General features: G+C 62.4%; 1 protein-coding gene across 2 annotated transcripts; it reads right to left on the bottom strand.

Annotated features, from left to right (window-relative positions):
- Window positions 1-6,298: 6,298 nt before the first annotated feature.
- Window positions 6,299-16,940, bottom strand: MTG2 (mitochondrial ribosome associated GTPase 2). 2 transcript variants are annotated; one of them, XM_040988252.1, is made up of 7 exons: window positions 16,915-16,940; window positions 10,890-11,128; window positions 9,359-9,506; window positions 8,815-8,930; window positions 8,101-8,319; window positions 7,790-7,928; window positions 6,299-6,781 (listed from the first exon to the last, which is right to left on the bottom strand). In XM_040988252.1, exons 2-7 carry the CDS (start codon window positions 11,121-11,123, stop codon window positions 6,387-6,389), a joined length of 1,251 nt encoding a protein of 416 aa, XP_040844186.1. In that variant the 5' UTR covers window positions 11,124-11,128; window positions 16,915-16,940; the 3' UTR covers window positions 6,299-6,386. The 2 variants fall into 2 exon arrangements, with proteins under 2 accessions (XP_040844186.1, XP_040844187.1); XM_040988253.1 differs by lacking the exon at window positions 16,915-16,940 and having other exon boundaries at window positions 10,941-12,089.
- Window positions 16,941-17,468: the final 528 nt, after the last annotated feature.

Below are 17,468 nucleotides of genomic sequence, written 5' to 3'. Positions count from 1 at the left end.
CCGGCTGTGCCTTGTGGGGGTGGGCCCTGGGAGGGGCTGCTTCGCACTGTCCTGTGGTTTGGAGGTGAGCACTGCATGCGCTGCTGCCCACCGCACCCTGTGAAGTCACAGTAAAGTGTATTTTTTTATTGGTGCTGATCCCAAGGGACTTCCTGTGAGAAGGGTGGGAGTGCCTGTGCCGGAGGCGCTGGCTGGGGGTCGGGGGAAGGACTAGGGATCCTCAGAGAGGAGTCCCAGGCCCCCAGGCATGGGGCCTTGCAGTAGGGAGCAGAGCCTGGCCTGACACCCCAGTGTCCAATCCTCGTCCAGGACTCGGGCCCCACACTGCTCAGGACGCAATGGCGCTGCCTCCTCTTCCAGCACAGGCGCTGGTCTTGCTGAGCCAGAAGCCCTGCCAGCCTTGATCTGCCGGGGGCCCAACTGGGCCCTGAGGGTGTGGGTGCCGGCCTTCCTGCTGCCCAGGCCGGTCATCCTGAGCTGGGAGTAGTGGCCACTTGCTGAGGGGACACGGTGGGGCTGGGGGACAGTGGCTGAGTTCTGGGTGGGAGGGAGGAGGTCCAGAGGGGATGGGATGGTGGGGACAGCCCCCATACCCTGGGAGTGCCCATGGCAAATGGGCATCCTAGCATGAGGGCAGACACCATGCACCCTGGCTGTGCCGCGGCCAGGTCCCCTTGGAAAGCAGCGAGATCAGCTCAGTGGAAAGCGTGACTCGGGGCTGGGGTGACCCCCTCCCATTGCTGGCACCCTGCTCTGCTGGGCCCCACTTTGACCATGCCTTCCCGGGCTGGGCCAGGCACATTGACGTGTGGAGGTCTTCTGCCGCTGTTGGCCAGAGCTCAGCACAAACCTTCCTCCTCCCTGCACAGCCGCCCCGGCCCTTCCCCTACAAAGCCCGAGCTCTGGCAGCCCGGCCCTGCCCCCATGGGTCAGAGACAGGGGCAGCCCAGGCCCAGGGCTGGCCATGCACAGTGCTCAGAGCCTCCTGACCTTGGCCGGGCCCTCCGGCCAGGACCCCCAGGGAAGGACACGGTCCCACTGGCTTAGGCGATGGTGCCTCTGTGCTGACAGCACCGCTGGGGCCAGCTGCCCCTCCGCCTGGCCCTGCTAAATGGCTACAAATTGGTGGATAAAAGCATAGGCTTTCAAGCAATTTTGCCTTCAATCTCAGCAAACTGCCGCTCCCCAGGCTCATGTGCAGGGATGGGGGAGGAGAGAAGGAACCCATGGAGTGTGCCGGGTACCAACTGGCAGCAAACACACACACCAGGGGCCTCCCCCTGGGTCAGGGGCGCTGGCAGGGGCTGCACCTGCAGCCGGTAGGTATGTATCCCCAGCAGGCGGGCCCCTGTCGTGCCCTGGCCGCGGGGGCGGCACAGACCTGGACTGTGAGAGGCCTGTGGGGGACAGGCAGGAGATGTGGCAGGGATCAGGGCATGGAGCCACCCACCAGGGCCAAGGGCAACCTACAGGTCCTCCCACGGGGTTCTCCGGGGGCAGCTGCTGCTGCATGCCTCCTGCCCTGGCCTGGGCCTCAGGGGTGCCCTGGGGCAGTTTCTGGGCACAGGGCCAAGCAGGCCACTGCACCTCCATCTATCCGTAGTGGTCATGTGCCTGAGGAGCCCTGGATGTGGGCAAGGCACGGGGCTGCCTTCCCTCTGTCTCTGTAGACCCTGACGCCCAGCGTGTGTGGCTTAGGGAGTGTGAAGAGCCTTCCTCCTCCCCACTTCCTGTCCAGCAGCCCTGCCCAGTGCACCCCTTCTGCAGAGAGAGGTGAGGAAGCCGGGGCCGGAAGTAGGCTGGCTTGGACTCCAGTCTTCCCATTCAGCCCCTTCTCCCCGACACCTCCTGGGACAGTGGGTGGGGCTGGTGGTAGCTCTGTCGATCGGTCTTGGCAAGGAGCCCTGATTGAGCGCCTGCTGTATGCCCTCCATGAAGGGGACTCTTCAGTGCCGAGTCAGCACTAAGGACACGGCGGGAGGGGGGAGGGGAGACTTGAGCCGAAATCCAGGGCATGCCCCCTGCCTGCCAGGTCTGCCCTTGCAGGATGGCGCTGAGCGCCTGTCCCCGAGGTGGCCTGGAGATCTGAGCAGTGGCCCTCGCGTGGGCAGGAAGTACTCCCCTGCCCTTGCCAAAATCACTCCTTTGTTAGCCATGCTGCACCTGCTCTCTGCCGACCATCATTCCGGGCTTGGTCCTGCCCCCAGCAGGCGGGACTGACAGGGCTGGGGGAGGTCCCTGCTGCCTGTGGCTGTGGGAATGAGCTTGAGGACTCAGGTAGGTGCCCCAGCCCGCAGAGTCTGGGGGAGGGGTGTCCTGGGGCCATCCAGGGAGACCCGAAGGACGTGGGCACAGGGCTCAGGGTTCGGTTCCAGAGGGCCTGGGTGCCTCCCGGGGGGGAAGAAGCTGTCAGGGTTGGGCCCAGAAGGGGCCTTGGTGCTGTGTGCGACAGCCCTGCACCACCTGCCCACTCCCACAGTGTGGCCATCTCCTGGGCTCTAGCCTGGGACTCCGGCCCCTCCCTGGACTCCAGGGTTGACGTGGGTCTCAGGCCCAGCAGTTAGTCACTGCAGAGCCAAGGCAGCACACACACATAGCGCCCAGGGCCGTCCCCACTGCCTGAGCTTTCTTCCCCCAAACCAGCACGGATGAATGGGTCCCAGCGACGGAGAGGAAGCAGGATCACCTGCGGCTGGCTTCTCTTGGTCCTGGGCTCCCCTGCCCATGGGAAGTACGCTCGGGAGGGCCTGGTCAGGGCCAAGGCTGGAAGCTGGGAACCACCTCAGCTGGCACTGCTCCCCACCCGGAGGGGGCACACGTCGGCAGGAGGCAGAGCTGAGCCAGCTGGCGCAGGGGCACTGGGGGGCAGGCTGTGGGGCTGTGTGCCCTTCCTGGCAAAGCAGCCTTCACACGCCATGCCCTGTGGATTCTGTGTCCACTGGCAGGGGGCTTGACAGCACACAGGGACCTTGGAGGAATAAGCACACGGAAGGACACAGCAGGGGCAGGGAGCAGCAGCAGGCCCAGCACCCTGGGTGCCCTGTGAACAACAGCCCGGCCACTGCTGTGGCAGGGAGGGGAGGCCCTGGTCCTGGACCCAGGCTCCTGCCCACTGCCTCCTGGAAGGGGCTTGTGGGAATGCCTCGGGAGGAGGTGGGGAGGGTTGCCCAGGTTGTCCTAGCACAGTAGGTGAAGTGTCACTGGGTGGGCGTTTTGGGAAAGGTCTCCCTCAACCCTGCCCAGAGGGAGAGCCTGGCAGCAGGAATGTGGGGCAGGGCAGCACCCTCTGGGAGCTGGGAGGCCATGGAGGGGAATCCCCGGGCCGGGCCGGGCCAGCAGTGAGTGCCCGCCAGCTGTTCCTGTGGTCCTGTGAAGTCAGCAAAGGCAGCCCCAGTCACAGGGCCCCCGGGGGAGGCAGCACCCTGGGTAGCGCTCTGTGTCAGCAAATCCGGTCCCTCCCCTCCCCTTGAAGCCCCCACTGTGGTCCAGCAAGGACCCTGGGGAGGGTGGGGTACTGTACAAGGAGCTCTGAAACCCTCTAGAAGGGAAGAGGAGCCAGGTCAGTGGCCAGGCTATGTCTGCAATGCCACCCTGACCCTCCCCTGCTCGTGTGGACACCATGCCCAAGCAGGGCCACGTTCCGTCTCCCAGAGAGTCTTCCTTCAGTGCCTGCCCGGCCTGGCACAGAAGAACTGAGCATCCATGGCAGGTGGGGTGTCGTCAGGAGAGGCCCTACAGCAAGGTGGTCCTGGCTGGGCAGGACCCAGCTCACCCCTTCACACAGCCCCTGGGGCTCAGCTGGGGCTGGCACCTCTCCAACGTCTTCTCCCTTTGAGACTGTTGTCAGCTCATGCGCTACAGACACAGCAGTGTACAGAGCCCACTGCTCTGGCTGCTTCCCCAGGGCACATGGGCAGGGCTGCCCCCCGTTCTCACATCCTTTCTGCACTCGCAGGTGCATAGGAGTGCATGGTCCCACAGCTGCACGTACACCTGAGCCAGCTCACCCAGTGAGATAAACACTCGCTCCCACCCTAGGCACTGGTTCTGGTGCTGAAGGTGCCCCGGAGGGGTGGGGAACATGCAGCTGTTGGGCAACGTCTGGCTTGAACCACACATCTCCCTGGACAGGAGCAGGGCCCTGGGGGGCTGTGTGCATCTGTCTCCCTGGACAGGGGCAGGGTTCCAGAGGGACCAAGGACAGACAGGGCAGGGCAGCAGCCAGGAGGTGGCAAGCACCAAGAGCCAGAGGGAACTGGACAGATCCAGGGCAGCACCTGCCCAGTGCCGCCAGGCCAGGCCTGGGTGGGGATGCTGGCATGGCAGGGCTGAGCCCCTGGCCTGAAGTCACAGGGGTGCCCTGGCTGGGGCACAGGAGGCCACTGCTTGGAGGCGCTCAGCCATGCCCACCCAAGCAGGCCTTCAAAGGAACCTCCCCCACCCGTACCTGGAGGCTACAGGGGTGAAGGGGAGCAGGGGCCTCCCGTGTGGGGAAGCTGCAGGGGTGAAGGGGAGCGGGGGCCTCCCGTGTGGGGAAGCTGCAGGGGTGAAGGGGAGCGGGGGCCTCCCGTGTGGGGAAGCTGCAGGGGTGAAGGGGAGCGGGGGCCTCCCGTGTGGGGAAGCTGCAGGGGTGAAGGGGAGTGGGGGGCCTCCCGTGTGGGGAAGCTGCAGCCTCTGGCCACCACAGGGGCGCTTGCTTCCACAACAGCTGGGGACAGCAGATTCTGCAGGCAGGATGCCTGGCTCTGGATCCTCTGTGGGGATGGTGGCACAGCCTGGAGAGCCCCCCAACCGTGCACTCGGTTTTGTAAACTGCGTAGGAGAGTGCATGCCTACCTGTTGGTCTACTCCCAAGTGCCTGGGGACAGCGGCATGGGCCAGGCTAAAGCCAGGAGCTCCGTGCAGGCCTCCCAGGTGGCAGGAGCCCAGGGACTTGGGCCACCACCCGCTGCCCCCTAAGGGCTCAGAGCTGGAACTGGGAATCGAACCCTGAACTCAGAAGAGAAACTAGCATGTCAACCTGAGGCCAAATGCCCATGGCCAGAAACACGCCCGTCAGAGGCACAGAGTGGCAGGCTCTCCGTCCACCTGTCCATGTCTACATCCCACGCCAAGCTGCCCAGGGGAGGGGAGGTCCACAAGAGGCAGCCCTCGCAAGGACCCCTCCCTGGGGCAAAGATGAAAGCCAGGGCAATTAGCGCCCCCGCACTTCTTTGTGGAGGCCCGAATGAGGCAGCAAATAGACGCACAGCCCGAGCCGTCCTCACGAACACAGGGGCCTTTGAAAGCACGAGACATTAAAGGCAGGCTCGGGCTAAGAGGCCTCTCCCGCTCTGGCCGCAGATCTGACGCGGGATCAAAACGCAATCGCCCTGGAAGCTGAGACACCAGCTCCCCCAAGCAGCCCGTGTGGCGGTCCCCGCTTTGGGAAGCGGTTGTCAGCATGGAGCCCCCGGGGGTAAGACACAGACCATAAGATGCCAAGATTGCTTTCCAAACCACTCCAGCAGGCCTAGAAAGACCAGTCATTTCTGGCTGGCCAGGTGTGTCTTGGTAAGCACCTGCTCCAGCTCTCTTCAAGTTCTCAGCCCCTGCAGCACAGTGCAGCTTCCTACCCAGCCCCCAGGCATGCAGCACCTTCAGCCGGAAGCCACATGTACACAGCGTGCCTTGGCACGGATATTGGGTGCACCGAGTCGTGAAGCCTGGGGGCTTGTCCGGCGTTTGGGCCCGCAGGGCACAGGGCACAGTCTGAGCGTGATGGCGGACTCAGACCAAGCTGCTCTCCTGAGGGGGTGGTGCCCAGCAAAGCAGGCCTGGGCAAACTCCCTGTGCCCCAGGCCCACGTCCACTCAGCTCTGCCGCACTGGGCAGCCAGGAAGCGAGTATGATCCTACCGGTCAGGACCTGGGCCCTCAGCCCCTCTGGGGGGCTCAGACGGAGCTCCAGGCTCCTGGCCAGCCAGTGTGTCCATCTGGAGTGAGCCAGCAGTGGAGATGCCCTCTGGTTCTCTTTGCCTCCGCTGCCCTAAGCGACCCTTGCTGTCCACTCACTCATTCAACCTTAGGCTCACCTGTGCAACCAGCCAGCCTGGAGGTGGCGGCGCCAGGAAGCCAGGACTTGCCGTACTGCCCTGGTTGCATGCCAATCACCACGGCAGAATGCGCACAGCAGCTCTGAATCCAGAGTGCCCCCCTCCCCGTGGCAGCATTAACCAGCTCACGGGACATGCCCTTGCCAGGAATGCCAGGCCAGGGCGGTGTGCACCTTGGAATGAGACACAAGAAACACGGGCAGGTTCACACAGCTCTGAGTACATTCTTACGGATCAGGCAGCGACTTGCGGCTCACAGCTCCCACCTGGGGACCCCGCCGGCCCTGCCCCGCTACCAGCCGAGTGGCAGGCAGCTCTGCCCCTGCTCGGCCTCCTCGCAGGCCTCGTGCAGTGCCTTCAGCCGCAGCAGCAGCTCCTCCAGGTTCTCCCCGGTGGCTGCCGACAGGGCGATGACCCCCTGGCCCAGGCGAGCCCGCAGCTGGGGCAGGCTGGCTCTGGCCTCTGGGAGATCAAGCTTATTGGCAACGATAGCGTGGGGCCGCTGGGACAGGCCCTCCTGGTACATCTCCAGTTCGTGCTTCAAATGCCCGACCTGAGTCCACGGCTCTGGCAGGGAGAGGTCCACCACCAAGAGGAGGAAGCGGCAGCGCTCGATGTGCCGGAGGAAGGCGAGCCCCAGGCCACGGTTCTGGTGGGCGCCACGTACGATGCCAGGGACGTCAGCCACTGTGGACAGAACACACGGGTCATGGCCGGTGGGGTGCTGGGCAGCACAGCGCGTGGGGGCCGAGGGCGTGGGTAACGGCAGGTGGGGTGCTGGGCAGCACAGCGCATGGGGGCCCGAGGGCGTGGGTCACGGGGTACCACAGCGCGTGGGGGCCGAGGGCATGAGTCACAGCAGGTGGGGTGCTGGATACCACAGCGCGCAGGGGGCCGAGGGCGTGGGTCACGGCAGGTGGGGTGCTGGGTACCACAGAGCGTGGGGGCCAAGGGCACAGGTCACAGGGTACCACAGCGCGTGTGGGGCCAAGGGTGTGGGTCCTGGCAGATGGGGTGCTGGGTCAAGGGTGTGGGAATGACTGCTACACTTGGGGCATTGAGGACAGCACCTGACTGCACCCGGGAGGCCACAGTGGCCAGCCCTGCCAGGAGTCGCTCAGGATGAGGCTGCTGTGTTCACTGCCATGAGACTCCTGGGGATGGACAGTGGGCTGAGTCGCATACAAGATGGCATGCCACTCGAGTGCCAGGTGTGGGCACCCATCAGCCCAACCCAGGCCCTTTCCCATGCTCCCGTCGTGTGGTTCCACAAAGGCCTTGGGGAAACGGCTTCCTGTACTCTGAATAATTTCATCCGATAGAAATGACGGCAGAGCACTTTGCAAACATCAAGTGCCATGCTCCGAACCTCACCAGCAGGCGTACTATTTTTAATGGGAACACCATCTTCCAGAAAAAGTTTTCTTTTCTGAAAATGGTACAGGGGAAGCTTTTGAAATCACATGCTGTCTGCGTGAGTGACGCTGCCGATCCCGATCCCCAGACGACAGGGAAGAACAAAGCAGCCTCAAGCAGCGACTCCTGCCTGGGGCTTCTCTGCCGGAGCCAGCACAGCGGAGCCCAGGCGGCGTGTTCTGACCCTCCCTGCAGCTGGGCCAAGGAGGAGTCACCTTGGGGCCCCTCGGTCACCTATACCCCTAACCCCTGACCATGGGCAGAGTGGGGCAGTGCTACCTGCTATTTGTCGGTGGCCTTCGTAGTGGACAATCCCGATGTGGGGACTTAAGGTGGTGAACGGGTAGGCGGCCACAGCGGGTCTTGCATTCGAAATGGCTCGGAGGAGCGAGGACTTTCCGGCATTGGGGAACCCAACCTGGAAGAAGATGTGAGGATGGCTTTGGGTTCAGCGTGGGGGCACCACACCCAGGGAATGCCACACTGCAGGGCTCACTGTACCAAGCACAGGGCGGGGTCGGGCCAGGTGAAGGGGCACCAATGGGGCAAGGGGTAATCTCCAGGCCCGCACCCCTGTGTGTGGTACCCACCATCCCAGCGTGGGCCATGGTCTTGAGCTCCAGGTGGAGAAGCCGCTCCTGGCCGGGCTGGCCGGGCGTGCAGGTCACAGGCGCGCGGTTGTTGTTGGCCAGGAAGAAGCGGTTGCCTTTGCCTCCAGCGCCCCCCCGGGCGGCGATGTACTCCTCGCCAGGGCGACACAGGTCGGCCACAACTTTACCTCCTTCCTTCACCAGTGTGCCCACAGGGACCTGGAGATGGCACAGGGTTCTGGGATGACAACCTACCAACAGCAGGCGGCCCTCCTTAAGGCGTTTCGCGGAGTTGAGGCAGGGCCCAGGCCCAGGGGTAGACAGCATTCAGCATCCTCACAAAGTGCTGGATGATGCCGTGCCGTCACGGGCTTCCCCGGGGTGGTCACCCCCCACCCCGTGCCCACCGCACAAAGGCTGCTCTGGATCACTCCTGAAACACGGGGGCAAACTGGCACTTCTGGACCAACAGCTGACCCAGGAGACCGGCTGTGGCAGGCGAACGTGGTGCCCACAACACCACAGAAGCCCACAGGGTGTAGCTGTGGACGTCCTCGGCCACTCGTCCGTGTCGCGTGCGTTGTGACTCCAGCAACCACACGTGTGGCCCGGCACCATCAGCTTTGTGGGGACAGACCTGTCCTCTGCTCGCCAGCTGCCTCCCTTCTCACCCCAAAGCCACAGGCCCTGCAGCCTCCTGCACCCACAGCTTACCCGGACATAGAGGGCGGCGCCCCCTCGCCCAGAGCAGTTCTTCCGGCCGCCATCTTGTCCGCTGGAGCCCTGGTACTGCGACAGCACCGACGACAGGGACGTGACCTGCTGGTCGACTGGGGTAAGACAAGGGCCAGGCTTCTGTATGTGCAGACAGAACTGCCGCCATGGTCAGTGCTCCTCTGTCCACGCGGCCAACACTGAGTGTGCGTGGAAATGGAACGCAGCTGTCAAAGGGACAATGGGATATGCAAATGGGCAATGTCTTGGTTTTCCTCTAAAGCCCAGAATCACAGCGCCACCACCACCACCACAGTGCTGCGACTACTCCGGCGTGCTGACGTCCCGCTGGCCGACCGAGCCCCGTCAGCTCTGCCTGGGACTGCATGGGAGGCCTGTGCGGCCCTCCGACGGGCAGCTCCTGGGCTCCTCAGCTCTCAGGTACAGACTTGGACGTCCACATACCCGGACTACAATCTAGAGACCTGGGACCGGCTGCCCTGCCTTGCCGAGGCCCCACTGCCCTCAGCTCCCAGACACGTGCCTTTCAGGATGACAGGGCCACCGTGGCCCCCATCTCCACCGTCAGGGCCTCCAAACTCCTTGCGGGGCTCACTGTGGAAACAGCTCGCACCGGCACCTCCACTTCCTCCTCGGACAAGCACTCTCCGATGGTCCACAGCGTGTCTTTTCTGCAAACACCACGATGCTCACATCAGATCCCACCTCCCACACCAGCACCCACATCCTGCACGGGCTCCCGATCATCGGCAATTCTCCAACACCCTCCTGAGACACCGAGTGTCCAGTGGAAATGCACCTGCTTGGGCAGCCAGATGGTCGTGATACCAACACCGCTCCCCTTTCCCAAAACCCACAGCCTTGGCAGGACAAACACAGGGCTGGTGGGCTAAAGGCCCCAGGCGACTGAGACCCTGGCCGCAGGCTGCAGTGTGCACCAGCCCCAGCCACTGTATGTGAGAAGTCAACCAGTGGATGGAAGGAACCCTGCCTCTCAGAAAACAAGGAAAAGCTGTTGATCAAGCAATATCCTCCTGGCTGGGTGCTGTGGCTCAGCGGGCCAATCTTCAACCTGCATGTGCTGACATCTCATATGGGCACCAGATCATGTCCCAGCTGCCCCACTTCCCATTCAGCTACCTTTCTATGGCCTGGGAAAGCAGTTCAGGATGGCCCAAAGCCTTCCCATGAAGGAAGCTCCTCGCTCCGGATAGGCTCAGCTCTGCTCCAGCCATTGTGGCCATCAGGGACTGAACCAGTGAATGGGGGTCTCTGTCTCTCCTATCTGTAAATCTGTTTTTCCAATAAAAATAAACACTTCCCATCCAGCTCCCTGCTTGCGCCCGGGAAAGCAGCAGAGGACGGCCCAGCGCCTCGGGACCCTGCACGCGTGTGGGGGACCCGGAAGAGCTCCTGGCTTCAAATTGGCTCAGCTCCGGCCACTGTGGTCACTTGGGGAGTGAATCATCGGACGGAAGATCTTCCTCTCTGTCTCTCCTCCTCTCTGTATATCTGACTTTCCAATAGAAATAAACCATTAAAAAATGTATTTTTAAAAGAGCAAATACTGCTTAAATATATCATTTCTGAAGTCACAGGTCTTTACTGATGGCAAGTTCCAGTTCCCAAGACACACAGCAGGACGGGAAGGGGCGGCCAGGGCGCTCTGGGCCTGACTGTAACAGAGTTCACACCTCACAGCTGTTGGCTCCCCACCCCCGCAGGCCGCCCAGTGGTCTAGGCCCAGGCGGAGCCCACGCCACAGGCATCTCTGTCCAGTGCTCACAGCGGCGTGGGGACCACACGGAAACCCAGGAATTACTGTTTAAAAGACTCAGTGTGCGATTTTGCACATGGGAGATACGAGCTGGCCTCGAGGGACGATGAGCTGGGCCTGCTGCCCTGAACGGCAATGGCAAGGATGGCACAGGGCAGAATGAACTCAGCATTGGTCAGGGCACCAGGGCATGTGAGGCCAGTCATGTGGGGCACCCCTCCGGGCCTGGGGCAGGCTCAGTGTGAGGCCTCCTGACAGTGTCGGGACACAGGTACACTCGGCGAGCCCAGAGGAACTGTGAGGGGCCATCCCCGCCCAGGGGTCTCACCAGCTTTTTCTCAGACAGCAGCTTCTTCCTGGGGGGCTCCTGGTGCCGGGCCTGGTCCATGCGGCTGAGGGAAAGCGGCCTGGCAGACATGCGCTGTGGAGGGAGTCGCTGGGATGCAGCCCAGCACCCCAGGCTGTCCAACAGGGTCTGAGATCTCACGGAGAAAAGCCCCAGACGTGCCATGGCCCCTAAGCAAAGTCAAAGGGTCCGGTGAATGTCAGGCTTCAAGCCTGCAATGCGGGGCTGAAGCTGAGCACGCCTGGCCCATGAGGCTCAGGGCAGGGCTGAGCTCAGTCGTGAACGTCACGGGCATGGCGGACTGCGCCCACCCACAGCAGACATCAGCAATCTGAACCTGAGGTTGAAACGTAATGTCCTCTTGCTCGCACCTGCAGATGCCAGGGCGGGAGCGGACGCAATGCACTCGCTCCTTCTCTGCCTCCATCCCGACACCGTGTAATTTCCTGAGCCAGGATCGCGATAAGGCGCATCCATCTCCCAGCACCTCCTGAGTGACAGCCATCTCCGTCCCGCTGAAGGCCTCAGGCCAAGAGCCAAGTCATGACCAGGGATTGGACGTGAGCCCTGTACTCAACCACAGCGTCCTTAGGGTGCTATGGTGAAGCTGGGCACTCGGGCACAGCGAGCAGTGCATGGAGGACCGCTCTGGCCCCCCCTCCCTCCTCACTGCCTCTAAGAAATGGACCACTGCAGTGTCCTCCACATCCAGCAGTAGCTCCAGCACGTGAGCTCATCCAGGTCACAGCTGTGGGAGGGCTGATGGGCGGCCAGGTCCAGACCTGCAACATGTAACTGGCTTGGGGTGGGGGGCAGGCTTCCATGCCTGCAGGCAGGTGGAGGCAGACCAAGCTGAGAGACAGGGCACCCTCAAGGTTCCTGGGGACAGACATATGGCCCGAGTCCACAGGGACATGTCACCCACATGGCTGCCCCTCCAGGGCACAGTTGGTGGCCGCATGTGCCTGGCAGGGACCGAGGGTCAAGCAAGCATGCTGCCCTGGTGCCATGCGTCCCATATCCAAAGAAAGCCCAAGGCACCCTGTGTGACACGTGTGGCACCTACCCATGTGGGCACTTTCCAAGGCCCACCCCGTGGGGGGCACTGCAGAAGCCGCCTGCCCCTCACAAGCCCCCGTGGGTGCCCCACTTCCCACTTTCACGGCTGCCAAGAAAGGAAGCGCTTTCCCCAGGGTGGCCGCCCAGGCCCACGGCTTAGCTTTGAATTCTGAAGCATCCCAGTTTCAGAAACCTTGGGACAAGAGAACAAAACACTCGGGAACCCTCTGAGCGTCGCCGGCAGCCTGACCCCTCCCCCACCTGCCCCAGAACTGTTCCGTTTGTGCTGCCCAGAGCCGGGCACGTGCCACAGCTGGAGGCAGTACCAAAACCAAGCCTCGCACAGTGAGCCAGGCCGGGCTGACACACAGGAGCGTGCCACAGAAGGGCCGGGGGAGCGGGAGACCCCGGCAAGGCTAGGTTGCCACACTTCTAGTAGAAGTACAACAGTAACTCCCATACGAACACCGGTTCGAATCCCAGCTGTTCCACTTCCCATCCGGCTCCCCCCTGCCTGTGGCCTGGGAAAGCAGAGAAGGGTGGCCCAAAGCCCTGGGACCCTGCACCTGCATGAGAGACTCAGAAGCTCCTGGCTTCAAATCAGCCAAGGTCCAGCCTTTGTGGTCACCTAGGGAATGAACTACTAGATGGAAGATAGCTCTCCCTGTCCCTTTTTCTCTCTCTTCTCTGCTTTTTCAATAAAAATAAATAAAGCTCTTTAAACAGTCATTGGAAAGGCAGAGTGACACGGTGGACTGAACATTCTGATGGAGAGGACACGCGTGTATGCAGGAACAACAGCTCCCAGAGACCGTGGCAGTCACGGGGCAGGGCTCTGGTCTCCTTCCAGGGAGTGCAGCGTGAGACCTGAGGTCAAGGTCCTGCCATCCACGCGAGATGGCCGTCTGGGTTTCCCACGCTGAACTCTGAACTGGGCTCAGTCACTGGGGGCATGTGGGAAGTGGACCAGCAGGTGGAGAGCCCCTCCAAAACTGCGCCCCCAAACTAAATAAACACCTCAAGAAAACAAAGCCTGAGACACAGCCTCCCCGAGCGACATTACAGAGCCCCACACCCCGCAGCCACGGGACAGTCACACTTCCAAGAACACACAGTGTTACGCAGGGAAGCCTGCATAAACTTCAGCAGACAGAAAATTCAAATGGATTCTCCAACTATAACGGAATTAAATTGGAACTAAACTGTTACAGAATCTCCCAGAAGCCCTCATGTATATGAAAATTTAAAAACCTCTGAGTCATCTATTATTCAAAGAAATCAAGGGCCTGGCACTGTGGTGCTGTGGGCTCAGCTGCCACCAGCGGCGCCAACACCGGTTGGAGTCCTGACTGCTCCGCTTCTGGTCCAGCCCCTGCCAAGGTGCCTGGGGGAGCAGTGGAGGACGGCCGGGAAAGGGAACAAGAGAAAGCAGAACCAGCTGACTTGCAGAAGGTGCCAGATTTGTAGGAAACCCACAGGGCAAACTCTGTATGAGAACCAGAACTACCAAATGCACTGAGCAGGCTGCTGACTGCAGGGAACTGTTCATCCCTGCCACGCCCAGGGAAGGCAGCATTAGCTGGCTGCACCCACAGCCAGAGCACCATCACAGGACACCAACCAGACAGCCGCAGGCCGCCGTGCGACTCAGGGACTGCCTTCTTTTCAAGGTGCTTCCTACTGTGGGCAAGGCAGAATTAGAAGAGAGACAGAGGCAACTTCCATCTGTTGGTTTACCTCTAACCGGCCACACCAGAGCTGGGTCAGCGTGTACCGGGAGCCGGAACTTCCTCTGGGTTTCCCACATGGGTCAGGGGCCCGAGAACATGGACCATCCTCCCCCCGCTGCTTTGCAGGCCATCAGCAGAGACTTGTGCTGAAAGTGGAGCAGCCGGGACTCAAATTGGTGCCCAAACGGGATGCCAAGGCTACAGCTGGAGCACTAGCCTGGGGTGATGCTGTGCCAGTCCCTGAGGGCACTGCCAGGGATAAACTCACTTGTCCTCACCTCACACTCTCCAAAAATGGGGCGGGGCTCAACAGAGACCACAGACCTGGAGGGAAAGGGGTGGGCCCAGGGTGCCATGGAGGAGGAGGAAGGCCCAGGGTGACATGGAGGAGGAGGAGGAAGGCCCAGGGTGACATGGAGGAGGAGGTAGGGCCTAGGGTGACATGGAAGAGGAGGAAGGCCCAGGGTGACATGGAGGAGGAGGAAGGCCCAGGGTGACATGGAGGAGGAGGAAGGCCCAGGGTGACACGAGGAGGAGGAGGAAGGGCCAGGGTGACATGGAGGAGGAGGAAGGGCCAGGGTGACATGGAGGAGGAGGAAGGGCCAGGGTGACATGGAGGAGGAGGAGGAGGAAGGCCCAGGGTGACATGGAGGAGGAAGAGGAAGGCCCAGGGTGCCATGGAGGAGGAGGAGGAGGAAGGCCCAGGGTGACACGAGGAGGAGGAAGGGCCTAGGGTGACATGGAGGAGGAGGAAGGCCCAGGGTGACATGGAGGAGGAGGAAGGGCCAGGGTGACATGGAGGAGGAGGAGGAAGGGCCAGGGTGACACGAGGAGGAGGTAGGGCCTAGGGTGACATGGAGGAGGAGGAGGAAGGCCCAGGGTGACATGGAGGAGGAGGAGTAAGGCCCAGGGTGACATGGAGGAGGAGGAAGGGCCCAGGGTGACATGGAGGAGGAGGAAGGCCCAGGGTGACATGGAGGAGGAAGAGGAAGGGCCAGGGTGCCATGGAGGAGGAGGAGGAGGAAGGCCCAGGGTGACATGGAAGAGGAGGAGGAAGGCCCAGGATGACATGGAGGAGGAGGAGGAAGGCACAGGGTGACATGGAGGAGGAGGAGGAAGGCCCAGGGTGACATGGAGGAGGAGGAGGAGGAAGGCCCAGGGTGACACGAGGAGGAGGAAGGGCCAGGGTGACACGAGGAGGAGGTAGGGCCTAGGGTGACATGGAGGAGGAGGAGGAAGGCCCAGGGTGACATGGAAGAGGAGGAGGAAGGCCCAGGGTGACATGGAGGAGGAGGAGGAAGGCACAGGGTGACATGGAGGAGGAGGAGGAAGGCCCAGGATGACATGGAGGAGGAGGAAGGGCCAGGGTGACATGGAGGAGGAGGTAGGGCCTAGGGTGACACGAGGAGGAGGAGGAAGGCACAGGGTGACATGGAGGAGGAGGAGGAAGGCCCAGGATGACATGGAGGAGGAGGAGGAAGGCCCAGGGTGACATGGAGGAGGAGGAAGGCACAGGGTGACATGGAGGAGGAGGAGGAAGGCCCAGGGTGACATGGAGGAGGAGGAGGAAGGCACAGGGTGACATGGAGGAGGAGGAGGAAGGCACAGGGTGACATGGAGGAGGAGGAGGAAGGCACAGGGTGACATGGAGGAGGAGGAGGAGGAGGAAGGCACAGGGTGACATGGAGGAGGAGGAGGAAGGGCCAGGGTGACATGGAGGAGGAGGAGGAAGGGCCAGGATGTCACAGGGCAGGGGCAGCTCTGCACCGCTAATCCATAAGAGAATACCTCGCTGAAGCTCAGCTCCAGTCAGAGTTGGTGCTGCCTCCTGGGCAGGGAGGCCCACACATGCAGCGTTTCCATCAGCATGAATACTCTCCTGGCCATTGTACGCATGAGTCCAGGGGCTGACACCACAGCCTCCTGGAAGCATCCAATGACCAGGCCCAGCTTAGCACAGGACCAAATCACGCTGGGACCTGGACTCGGAGCCGCAGGGCCCAGTGGCAGGCACTGAGCCCAGCCGGCTCCTGGGTTGCAGTCCCAAGACAGAACCAGTGCCTAGGTCCCGGCCTCTCCATGCCCATGGGCACTGGGCAGACCAAAGGTCCTTGCCGCTCTGCCTTCCAAAACTCCAGAGGGAAAAACTCTCAAAGACAGCCACCAGAGGCATGAATTCTGTCAATGGAAGAGTGTCACCCGTGCCAAGAAGCTGTTCCCAAGTCACCAATGGGACCCAACACTGGGGCGCGGCCCTGCAGCAGGCATGAGGACTGGGCCGGTCCCCACCCCAGGGTGTCTAAATCCCCCCCAGGCTGACCTCACGTGTCCAGGGTGTCTGACTCCCCCAGCTGACCTTGCGTGTCCAGGGGCGTCTGACCCCCCAGGTGATCCCGTGTGTCCAGGGGCGTCTGACCCCCCCCAGGTGACCCCGTGTGTCCAGGGGCGTCTGACCCCCCCAGGTGACCCCGTGTGTCCAGGGGCGTCTGACCCCCCAGGTAATCCCGTGTGTCCAGGGGCGTCTGACCCCCCAGGTGACCCCGTGTGTTCAGGGGCGTCTGACTCCCCCCAGGTGACCCCGTGTGTCCAGGGGCGTCTGACCCCCCCAGGTGACCCCGTGTGTCCAGGGGCGTCTGACCCCCCCAGGTGACCCCGTGTGTTCAGGGGCGTCTGACTCCCCCCAGGTGACCCTGTGTGTCCAGGGGCATCTGACCCCCCCCAGGTGACCTCGCGTGTCCAGGGGTGTCTGACCCCCCAGGTGACCCCGTGTGTCTAGGGGCGTCTGACCCCTCCAGGCTGACTTTGCGTGTCTAGGGGCGTCTGACCCCCCCAGGCTGACTTCACGTGTCCAGCGGTGTCTGACCCCCAGAGCCGACCCAACTTTTTCTGGCTACTCCGGAGTCCACTACCCCTGTGGGCCTCGTGAGCTCCGCGGGGCGCTGTCCTCCCTCCGGGGACACTCAATCCCAGGGAAGGCAGCTAATCCGTCCTCGCCTTTCGAACTGCGGAGGCCGCGGGGCAGGCCGGGGAGGGGCGCCATGTCCAAGGCGTCCGCCCGCCGGGGGCCTCTGCCGCGGCCCCCCGCGACCCCATGACCCCGGGCCCCCGTGTCTCCCGGCACCCCGTGACCCCGGTCCCTGGTGACCCCCGACCTCGCCCGCACTCACCGCACCAAGCGCCGCCTTCCGGGCGCCGGAAGCGGCCGGCGACTTCCGGTCCCGCCCCCAGCCCTGCGCGCATGTGCGGAAGCGGCGGGTGCACCTCGCAGACACTGGCGGGACTCGGTGAAGCGGTTTATTGAGACCAAGACAACATCGAGTGCGGCCGGACCGAGGGCGGCCCCGGGCAGTGGTCAGCACGCCGTGGCCCGCCCCGCATCCTCCCCGCGCACATCACATAGAAAAGGGAAACAATAAATAAAACCCCATTAGTTAAATATATCAACACCGAAAAGTGTATAAATTAGGAAACAAATGTACAAACTATTTCACAAAGTGCTTTTTAAAATATATACACAACATTCAGGAAATTGTTCATGTAAGACATCTTGGATGGAAGTGGGGTGATAACTATTTTAGGTCCTTCAGAAAGTTACCACAGTGCTTCTTACACGGGGCAGCTTCCAGCACGCTGACAGCTGTTGGGCAACGCCCCCGCCCATGGGCAGCTGGCTACGGCAGGGCTGAGTCCCCTGCTGGCTGCGGGCACGGCTCTGCCCCCC

This window comes from Ochotona curzoniae, unplaced genomic scaffold, assembly GCF_017591425.1.
Source record: "Ochotona curzoniae isolate NIBS_2020 unplaced genomic scaffold, NIBS_Ocur_1.0 contig_48, whole genome shotgun sequence".
Taxonomy (NCBI): Eukaryota; Metazoa; Chordata; class Mammalia; order Lagomorpha; family Ochotonidae; genus Ochotona; species Ochotona curzoniae.
Note: the sequence above shows the minus strand (reverse complement) of the source record. Positions and strands in the feature narration are given on the sequence as shown.

Excerpts from the sequence above, each read along its gene's own strand:
- MTG2 (XM_040988252.1), bottom strand. The coding sequence starts at position 11,123 with ATGGCACGTCTGGGGCTTTTCTCCGTGAGATCTCAGACCCTGTTGGAC. Across the intron at positions 9,507-10,889 it reads AGTTCCTCTGGGCTCGCCGA|AAAAGACACGCTGTGGACCA; the intron begins GTGTACCTGTGT and ends TGGTGTTTGCAG. Across the intron at positions 7,929-8,100 it reads CCATGGCCCACGCTGGGATG|GTTGGGTTCCCCAATGCCGG; the intron begins GTGGGTACCACA and ends ATCTTCTTCCAG.